This window comes from Notothenia coriiceps, unplaced genomic scaffold (genome assembly GCF_000735185.1).
Source record: "Notothenia coriiceps isolate Sejong01 unplaced genomic scaffold, NC01 NC01_scaffold00023834, whole genome shotgun sequence".
Classification (NCBI taxonomy): Eukaryota; Metazoa; Chordata; class Actinopteri; order Perciformes; family Nototheniidae; genus Notothenia; species Notothenia coriiceps.
The window spans coordinates 2837-14142 of record NW_011356535.1 but is presented as its reverse complement, the minus strand read 5'-3'; the positions used below and the strand labels follow the sequence as shown (position 1 = coordinate 14142).

General features: G+C 42.3%; 1 protein-coding gene across 1 annotated transcript; it reads left to right on the top strand.

The window, feature by feature from the left end:
- Positions 1 to 601: 601 nt before the first annotated feature.
- Positions 602 to 7042, top strand: fgf4 (fibroblast growth factor 4; the record flags this gene model as incomplete). Its single annotated transcript, XM_010781972.1, has 3 exons — positions 602 to 1063; positions 5074 to 5177; positions 6866 to 7042. Coding segments are annotated over 3 exons (743 nt in total), but the record flags the coding sequence as incomplete, so codon positions are not given.
- Positions 7043 to 11306: the final 4264 nt, after the last annotated feature.

Below are 11306 nucleotides of genomic sequence, written 5' to 3'. Positions count from 1 at the left end.
ATGCTAATAGTTTTCTACTTTTACTTTCAAAATTGTACTTGATTATATTTTACTGTTGTATTGCTACTTGCTTAATCATTTGAGCACTTCCTCCACATATGACAGTTCACAGACCTGACATGTGATGCCTGTAACGTCAGAGCTGGGTACAGTTGGGGCCAACAATGACAGCCTACTTATCATGCTGCAAACTCTCTATTTAGTCTTACCATTGTTTCTACAAGGGCCCGGGACATGATTTCCCTTCTTAAGTTAGCGCTTTTTCATTCGGTTGAATTGGACCTGTGTTTTTTCCTGTTATTGTTCATTTATAGAACTGTCTCCTGTCTGGACACCACGGTCTGTTAACTTGGCCGTTTCCTATTTTACATCCTCCCATACATAAATAATGATATTCTGCAGCTGATAATGAAAGCCTCGCACAAAGAAGTTTTTTGTATCATAATAAGGCCTTTATTCATGTATTTCTACAAACTCCTGACTTTGCTCTCTGATAAGGCAGCTATTATTTGATTTCAATAAAGCCTCCAGCTCTGTTGATGTCAAATTGTAGTTTGTAGATTTCTTCTAAGTGTGGAGCTGTGATGTAATGTGTCTGCAGGTATAAATATAGAGGCATGGCTGCGCAGCGTCCATGCAGATCAATGTCGCTCCGGCGCTGAAATCAGTGCGCCTGTCGGTCTGGGAATGAGTGCAACTTCCACCCGCCGCCGCTTCCTATTCTCGCTTCAGTGGAAAGGCAAACGCCGGGAGGCTGCTTTCAGAGCCACTCCCGGGATGGGCTCTCTGGCGGCCCTGCAGACGGTGCTGGTGCTGGGCCTGGTGACCGGGCTGGCAGGCTGCGTCCCAGGGCTGAACGGCACGGCTGACCGCTGGGAGGCTCTGTACTCCCGCTCCCTGGCGCGGATCCCGGGCGAGAAGCGGGAGGATGTCAGTCGGAACGGAGACTATCTGCTGGGCATTAAAAGGCTGCGGAGACTCTATTGCAACGTTGGGATCGGCTTTCATATCCAGGTGTTACCGGACGGTAGAATAACGGGTGTACACAGCGAAAACCGCCACAGTAAGTTGTGTCATTTATTAATTATTAAATTCAAAATTATTTCTAACACGTGTATTGTAACTTACGGTTTCTTACAGAAAGCTGTATGTTGGTTTTAAACAACAGTATCAAGAAAATCAGCGTTTCAGTTGAGAAATTGATTTTATTATAGCAGGCCGATGAAATAAACTCGATGACTAACAATATGAGTCTGAGCCTCAGCGTCTGACTCCTGATGCTGTCAATCAGAGAACAATTTACACCTATTGAGCCAACATCTGCATGCACCCAGGGTCGGTTCTAGACTATGATCTAGATTATGATTTGGTGCACCCCCCCCCCCTCTCCCTTCCAATGAATACACAATAGAATATATAAAGAATAGATGACAAATCTCTACAAAAGACAAATAAACTACAAAAACTGAAACGTATTAACATGTTGGTTGTATACATATAGAAGGTTTCAAATGTATTCAGTATTGTATGAACATGTTTTAATTGGGGGGTGGACGTCACATCTTCTAGGGGGGTCCGGGGGTATGCCCCCCCGGAAAAATGTGTCGTAACATTTTAAAGTAAAATGCTTCAATCTGGTGTACTTTAAGCAGAATTACTAGAGACTAGATCTAGGGGGTAATAATCAAATAAGTATGTGAACATAACCAATAACCTACCATAGCCAATAACAAATAAATGTAACTTATTTTATCTGTGTTTGTTCATTTCTTATTTTACCTAGTTATTCATGCATTTTTTTTGGATATTTTTGGTTTACTTTCCTATAGTATACATTTCAATGATTTCAAACCTGTTATTTATCCTAATAATTATAAAGGTGTGCCTTGGAAATATTTGTTTACGTAAATTGTGACCAAACCGTTTGAGACCCACTGAGATAACTTAGACTAAAGCACTCTAAACACTCAGAGTCCTTTACCTCACTGAGCTGTAATTATCAGCCTCAATCCAACAACAATCCGCGGTACCGATGCGCGCCCTCTCTCTCTTGCTCGCTCGGAGTCTCACTCACACTTTGGCTGTGAGCTGCGGGCGCCTGATAAGCCAACATCCCCCACTTTCATCACTTACAGCGCCCATCGTACAGGGAAAATGAAAAGTGTAACCGGGGTGAAAAGGGTGTTACATTTACTTAATTATGAATGTTGTTACATCAATACCACAGTATCAATAAGTGGCAGGAGTCCTGCCGTAGTGCCGCTGAGCACCCTTTAGTGCCAGTGCGTTCCGCCCGTGGTAACCAGAGCTCTCTGTGATGCAGCCCAGCCAGCCCCTAAAGTTAGGAGAAGCAGAGACCCTGTGTGGGGACAGACGGACCCCAGCAGTCCCCTCCCTCGGACACAAAGAATAACACATGTTGATTTACCTATCAGGTCACATCTAATCCCTGTCAGGCTGTGTTTGTGAAGTGTGGGCTTTTTGTCAAATGTGAGCTGAGGAATTGACAGAATGCCTCTGAGAACTCATAGCATGCTGGGGGTTTTCTCCTGCCTCTGTACTATTTCCAGACAAGGCAAAACAATTGAGGGAGATACATTACAGGAGATCTCTGCGAGGAATTCAAGCCATTGTAAAGCATTTTAAAATGATAGCAGGGACAAAGGACAAACACACACACACACACACACACACACACACACACACACACACACACACACACACACACACACACACACACACATTGGGCGGCCAATTTGTGCAAAATGTCTTATAGTGTATTGTTGTTGCTGCCTTATGACAGCAGGCAGATGGATGGGAGGTCTCGCGGCTCGTACACATGGTTCCGTCTCATTGAAGGCCATGGATGTATAATATGAACTAGATAGAGCGTTGGAGGCGGGGTCTCGTTCTTTCCTATGAGAGCTGCTCACTGGCGCATGAGGATAAAATGGCCTGAGATTTTCGAGAGCAATACGTCACAAATTAGCCGTCATGCCTGGCTGTCAGAGCAGAAGTACCTGTATGTGCGCTCATGGAGCATGCACAGTTGAGTTCTCCCTTAAGCCCCGCCCCCCGGGCTCCCGCTCTCGGCTCAGTAGAATGAATGGAGAGAGAAAATAAATCTGGATTCGGCTTTTAGTGCATTTTACAACTTTAAGGACCTTATGAATCTAATAAGGGCTATAGTGTTCATACTGGGTAGTTTATTTAGTTAAAAAATATCCGCTGATTTAGTATCTTTTCCAATGTTAGTCAATGGGAAAAGTATTTCTGGGCCCAGTGACGTCACGGACTGATACGGACATTGTAGTACCGCCGTTTGGCCACAACAAACATTTTACTCACATTAATCTCCCGCCCCGGACACACAAGCACGCGGTTTGATTGGCTAGCGCTTGTACTGGCATATGGCTGGCGCTTACGTCGACGCTTGAAAAGTTGAAGTTTTCTCAACTTTCACCGCGAGCAAAGCGAAGCGAAGCAAAGCGAAGCAAAGCGAAGCAAAGCGAAGCAACGGAACCACAATTCAGTTCGGCAAAGCGTGACGTCACCCCATTCAAAGTGAATGGGAAGTGTCTCTGTTGAAGCACGCAACGGAACCGTGTGTACGGTGCGTCACACTCAAAGAAGGGCGGGGGTGATCTCAGGTCGTCTCACTATGGGGGACCCAGAGGCGGGCGGCGGGTAAACTATCTCTATCAAATAAACACTTTTGATGTTTATAAAGTAGTACTGCATACTGGGTTGTATGAAACAATAAAGAATTATTTAAAAATGGACTTCGGCAAATTGGTACAGTCTTGACATGTAGTTGACAGTGTTGGGGAGGGGTACGCTATGCATTGATTCTCGGGTCGAACATTAATACCTACGGTGGCACAAGACACAAGGCATCAGGGGCCCAGTTTAGAAAGAAAAGGAAAGAAGAAGAAATGAAACGCTCAAAAGATAAAGGTATATGCACCTGTAACATCTCATTTATATTAAGCATGTCATTAAATGATGCCGGTAACCTTAACTCCATTGCTGCTTGTTAGCTGCCTGTGTTTCGTCGTCAGTTCAGCAACTACATTGAAATCATTTAAAACCGTCTTACTTCAGAACGATAATGTGTAGCCCTGCAATAAAAACGTTATAAACAACCACTATAACCGTTATTGATTTAGTCACCTCAAAAGTAATTGTACTGACAAGTCCTTAGTGTAATTTTTAATACTGGAGGCTTAATTAAAAGACGTCTGTAATATAGGCCTACAGTACTGATATGTTGTAGCCCATCTTTTGTGAGATATGTTATGCCAAGAAAGAATTAGTGTGGAAAGTTGTGTTATTGTTCTAACAGTTCCTATTCTGAAAAAGTAATAGGCCTACATTGTGCATACTGAAATGAAAGCTTTATTTAACTGCATCAAAGAAGGCAAGGAAGGTCAGATTTTTGGGAGTTGAATTCAGAGATGCCTAATTCTGTAAATACGTTATTTAACGTGTGTTCTGTTCGGTTTGTGTGTTGAAAGATTTGTGCAATTTAGTCTTTTCATTCTATAGCTTATATGTCTTTTTATGTATTAATGTATGTTTCCTACTACTTTTTATATTCATGTTTATTTTTGTGATATTGTGATTTAATTTTTTGTAGTTATTTTGATTACACACATTGTTCTATTTGTGTGTTGGAGAAATGTGTGCAATATAGTTATTTAATTCTGAATTGGATGCGTCTTTTTATTTATTCATATAACCTATAGTTTTTTATATTCATGCCAGGTGGGGCGCCGACAAAAGGTGCACCGCCCTGGGCGCCATATCAGCTAGAACCGCCACTTGTTACCGCTCTGAATTGGTGTATGAATCTACGTAGAGATGAGGCTTGCACAATGTCACACCTTGCCAAAACCAACCAATTTACACAGAGTGTACTCGTACAGCATCATGAAGTTAACTCACTGTAAAATGTTGAAAGATGTCGCAGTTCATTACAGAATAAATCTCAGATAAAAAACACAAACACGTCTCAGTGTGTTCCATGTTCTAGTGTGTGTGTTTCAGTGTGTGTCTTTGTTTCCACTGAAGGTGTCCTGCAGATCTCCCCGGTGGAGCGGGGGGTGGTGACCCTGCTGGGGGTCCGCAGCAGATTCTTTGTGGCCATGAACCGGCGGGGGAAGCTGTACGGATCTGTGAGTGTTCCCACCTTTATTTATGTGTTTGCTCTCATTCAGTCTTAACATACTGGAATCCGCATATAAAATACAAATTCAGAAATGTACCCAGAATAATGCAGAGGACATGACCTTGGGTAGGTCCCTGTTAGCTGTCAGTGGCTGACAGAATATTCCTTAAATCTAGTTCAGGAGCACGTCCACCAACCCTTCTTATATTTAGCCTTGTTAAGGCTCAAGTGTACATTTTGAAATCAGCACAGCACTAAACTAATTCAAGCAATTCAACTAAGCAATTCATTAAAATTAAAAAACAAGTTGCACCCAAGAGACTAGTTGTAGATGTTTCTGAATATGTGCACCAGTGACTGCCAGGGGCAACTGTTCGCTATCAATGGAGAAAACTTGGCATGCTAATATGAGGTCTGTTTAGAATGAAGAGAAGAAGAAATCACAAAGTGTTTTACTAGCGCTTGATCAACATTTTTGATTTAATAATGTTGTAAACTTTAATGAAATGCAGTTGACTATTTGCTCTAGAAGGATGTAGTGGAGTAATGTGTACCTGAGCTGGCCCAGTTCAGACAGCATTATTTGTTTTTAGTGATCCTAATTGAATCTGTGAATGCACACATTGAGAGCGGATGCTTACGGGGGGTCTACGGCCACAATCATTCAGCAGAGGGTCTGCTAACATGTCTGGGCCACATTGAAGCACACTCAACTGATGTCCTCTGCGTAAGATAAACTCTGGCTTTGTCCACAGTGTGCTTCAGGTAGCTCTGTGAAGCTTCTGTATTTTCAATCATTAGTATTTTGAAAGTATTTCTCATTTTACAGAAATGCACAGAGATGTTATTATCATACTGTCAGTGATGTGTCATGTCTATGTTCCGGTGCCCAGGTCTGACCTTCACCCCACTGCCTGCTCTTATTCTAGGCTCTCTAGAGCTCTACATAATAACTTTATATTTTAAGGTTTATAAAATGCACCCGAAAATTAAACATAATAGGCCGTTTAACAGATCCCCTGTAGGGTGCAGACTCACAAAGACTGTAGGCTGCGCTTCTTTATTAATCATCTGTCGTTTCTGTAATAATGTACAGTATGATCTATCTTACAGTCACAACTGAAATGTACACACATACCAATCAAATAGAGATATGGTTTTCATTCAAATGTGTTTCATGTATATGCAAACACAGACATGTTGGTCATTATTTATGTGGGATTGGATCACGGGTGGGCCCTGGAGCTGATGATAGTGCCATAACAGAGTATCAGCACGTGATGCTAAAGTCCACTGTGACGTGCTGCATATGTTTCTAGCCAAGTTTAGCCATGTCTCAGGCATAAATGGAAGAATACAACACTATACACCAACAAAGGAACAATCTGAGATGAGTTCATAACTATATTTAATCTCAAAGAGCCTTAGGATTCCAGCTCACAGCTATATTCCCCTCACAATCAGTCCGTCCCGCCTCACTCCCATCATTCATCATTTGACAATCAAGTTTTATGTGGAAACCCAGGACTGTAACATCTATTGTACTTTAGCTTTGTAGTCAGAAATAAAGCAATTGTTTGATAGTAATCACATGGAACAATACAAACTTCAACAAGAATGCAACTTTGTTTTGTCTCTGACTTCAATAATTAGCATTTTCCAATAATCCTCATGTGTGCGTCTTTTCTCCTTCAGTTACACTACAATAACGAGTGTAAGTTCAGAGAGAAGCTCCTCGCCAACAACTACAACGCCTACGAGTCCATTGCCTACCCGAGGATGTTCCTCGGACTGAGTAAGAACGGCAAAACAAAAAGAGGAAACCGAGTGTCACCCGCCATGACCGTGACACATTTCTTGCCAAGAATCTAGTGGCCGGATAAATAGACTCACCTCAATACGGAGACATGGGGGGGAACCATGATGCACTTTCACTCCAAGCTTTATGCAAGTGTATCATATTTGATCTTTTGCTTTGTATATATTCATTTTTTTATTTATATTTAACCAGTTTTGTATTTTTTTTAGGCTAGGTCACTGGGGAGTAAGATGAAAGATGCTCAACACATTATTTATGCTTTTTTTTTCTAATTTATCACATATTTGCTGCTACTGAATGAAATCCTGTCTTTGGATGTTGGTTGTATTTGCACTGATGGGATATTATGCAGAAGTGCACAGCAGAGGTTTATGGTCAAAATATGTTTTTTTTAATGATTTTTACACAACACGCCCGTTTTGAGTCTTAGCTTAAAAAGTAAATGAGGCGGGACTGTCTTCGGTGTTCGAAGTGACACTGATTGCCAAATGCTCCAACTCCTTTGTGTGGCACTGGAGCCTAATTGAAACAGTATCATCTTACTGCCTGAGAGAGAGAAATGGGGGGGGGGGGGGTTTATAGCTCTGCCAGGGGGGTGCACTCTGAATTTTTCTTTTGTCCAGTTTCTTGAACAGATATGAGGAGCTGTGATCTCTGAGTGCTAACAGCTAACGGCTGATGTTTAGGTTTTGTGGTTCGCATTGAAGATGACATCATAGCAGTTTTACGCAGCGTCGCTCCGCCCGCCGAACAGCCGATCGCCCCGCCTACACTGCGTTACTATAGTTACTACCCCTGTTACTAAACTGTAATGGAAACGCAGCATAAAGTGAGCCTGGCCTACCAAGGCCTAACCATACCGTACTAAGCCATGCTAGGTCCTGCAGTGGAAAAGCGCCATACTGTAAGTGTCAGAGCAAGTCTTGTTCTGAAGCTTTGTTGTCACTGTGAGGAAGTAGCAAAAAGCATATTTCTCAGAATGTCCAACTATTCCTTCAGTGATCTTATTGTCTTAAAGCTAAATCTTTTCTCAGGCTATACCTCAGTGTCATTTACTAAGTGTATTTCCCCTCCAGTCATCTCCTTATGCGGTGATGAACAACAACACACTCAGGTTAAAATAAGCTCACAAATACATTTTGTTGAGGATACAAACTGGGCCGCAGTTCCTGTACGAGCAGTTTCCAATTCCCTTTGGAGTATCCTCTCTTTTATTAAACCAACACCCATTTTCATGTTTTACTTTCACATTTCCCAGACTCCTGTTGTCCTGTGTGTCTGCAGACAGCAGCCCAGCTCGGGGGCCATGTTGTCCTCGTTGCGTCTTGTCACGTTCCGGCTATCTTTACCCTGTGATTTACTTTTAGAAATAATAATCATGGGAGAAATATTTACAGACAGCTGTTGGACTGTACTATATGCTAGGGCCAGTAACCCTATATTTTTCTTTATATATTTTGTAAATATAACCCCCTAGTAACTGAAGGTGCTGGTATTCCTTTCGGGGGGAGGACAGTTTTAAACCAACAGAGCTGGGTGGCTGTCTAAAGGTGTGAGCTGCGTTTGATTGGCTCACGTTGGTGCATTCAGGGGCGCTGTTTGCCGACAGGCAAAGCAGGCAACTGCTCGGGGCCCCGGACCAGAAGGGGGCCTCCAAAGAAAGGAAGATTAAGAAGGTCCACAGCAACGACAACATGAAACACCCTTTAATATGCTGCGAATGTCGGGAAACCCCCTTTTAAAGCCTTATAAAAGCTGCTTCATAATTTCCGTTTCGCTGCTCCGCTCCGAGGGGGGGGGGGGGGGGGGGAGGTCCTGTCGGAGGTGCCATGTCCCTTCTGCTTGGGGCCCCCAGAGTGTCTTGGGGCGCCACTGGGTGCATTGACGACTAAGTCCACCAATCATCAACAACCCATGCTAGAAAGAGGACTATTGACATTTTATCTGTTTTCTGTTGTATTCTTACCCTCCTGTTTACTTCATCAGCCTTATATTCAAGAGGTTTTAAATCTCAAGTTCAACATTCCTCTAACAATAGCATATATTGTATATATTTTGTAAGCAGTCCTGTTTGATTTTTCTGTTTTTTTTCTGTGGGTGAGGGTGCTTTCAGTAGAAGCGATGATGCATTAACACAGAATCCAGCCACAGTGAACACAAGCTAGGAATTAAGTTGCACACAGCTCAAGCAAATATCATGCAAACTGTTGCTGCAGTGGCTTTAGGATCTGAGTCTTTCAAACCAGCTAGGATGTAAAGACTGATCCATGCTCAGTTGGTTCACTACTGTCAGATAGTTGTGAAATTGTAAGAATAAGTGGAAAACACTGCCTGCTGGTCCTGAAACACGCCTGGTTAAATCTCCTCTCCAACACCTCCTGATGCATCCTGCTGTGTGAGCTCTCTGGTAACACTGCTTTGCATGGCGGGCATCATGTTTACAGTAGAATAACTTTCTGCCCTCAGCCACTGACCCAGGGCCAGTCCTCTACTCAGGCTGCTCATTTGGTTATTCAGCTTTAGTCCGATCAAGACCAATGGAGTTCTTAAAGTCAGACTGTGGCAAACCTTCTCTCAGACGCTGCAAATGTTTCACATTCATGTGCTGACCATGCAGACTTGTACAGAAAAGGCTGCTGAACACTGACGGCAGACACACCACCATCACCACAAATTCCTATAATGTCCTCTAATGTTAAAAGGTCAATTGAACCAATATTACCGTATTTTCCGGACTATAAGTCGCACCAACGTGTCGTTAAGAGAAAAAAAAACATATATAAGTCGCTTCGGTGTATAAGTCGCATTTATCCACTGAAGTCTTCATCCTCTGTGTTGATGAAGCAGCATGTCCTGCTCCGGGCTGTCCTCAGACTCTCCATCAGAATCAGCTCCGATTAGACCTTTCTGAATCCCGAAAGGATGGTGTCGGTCGTCACTTAAGCCCATGCTGTGTCCATCCATCCCACAACATCCTGGAAAGTTACGTGACGCATCCTCCCAGTTCTTATTATGCATCCATGAACCTCCCGGTTGCCGTGACTTTTTTCTTCTTCGGTGGTACAGCAGTTTTCAGTTGTCATGATTGTATAAATTGCCATCTATTGGCCGGAGTTTGAACGCAGTCAGACAAAATTCAATATATAAGTTGCTTCGGAGTATAAGACGCAGGACCAGCCAGACAGGTAAAAAAACGTGACTTATAGTCCGGTACCTAAACCAGCATTAACCTAACATGCAGATTTAGTTTTAAATGCTGGACATTAGTAAGCATTTAAGAACTTCTGGATCCCTCGTTTATGGTTAGATGCCTAAAATAAGGTCTGTGGTTAACACAAGCTGGAGAGATTTTCTGAAGTTTTAATCTACGACAAGAAATGTGTCAGTAAAACCACCACTGGTGAATGTTTAAAGCTTTTATGTGTCATCAAAATGGCTAACAAGCGACTAAATGAGACTACTAAACGACATCAACGACGGGAGCCCTTGTGATGCTAGCTTCCAGGTTGGCCTACAAAATATGTTATCACCAATCTTTATCCATGAAGCATTACAAGAGACGAAGGAGAAGAAGGTTTCATTGCTAAATTGGTTGGGACTCATCTATGAAGTGTAAACTGTTGATAACCCTGCTGCCTGGATACCTGCTTTCAGGGAAAGGATTTTATTTTGTCAGTGATGATATGATACTGTACTATCTATAATTCTGAGTCCTGTGGTCTTATGACAATTTTATACCAACTACTTTTATCAGTAGTCCTGCAGTTTTATACAGGGCCTAATAAGTGTCACACTGTATGCACTGTGTGCACATGGCTGAAGTCTAACTAAAGGCAAGTTGAAAATAAAAGGATGATCCTGTAAATGTAAGGTGTGTTTTGAACTGTCTTTTTGTAAAAACATTGTCTTTTATCCTTCACTAATACTTTTTCAATTAAAAAATATGTATGACTGACATTGAGTGAATTCATGGCATAATGCAAATTAAAAGTAACATTATCTATACGTGATAGAGAGCTAGTTAAACTATCTCAGCATTGTTTACATCCCATAGAAAAAATCAGTGTAATACATGCAGCATGTGAAGTTGCTCATCCAGACACCAACATCCGCTCAGGGTCAGCTTAACTGAGACTCTCGTCCTCACCTTTACTCTTTGAACATGCTCCTTCAATAAGAAGTTATCTTATATGAGTGTGTTTCCTAGGGGACATTTAAAACAATCCCAACTTGGGATTTCTGGTGTACATTAGATAAAAGCACTATCAAGTCAAGATGTGGTCATAGTCTCAGCCAGTCTCTGTTCAAATTTCCCAT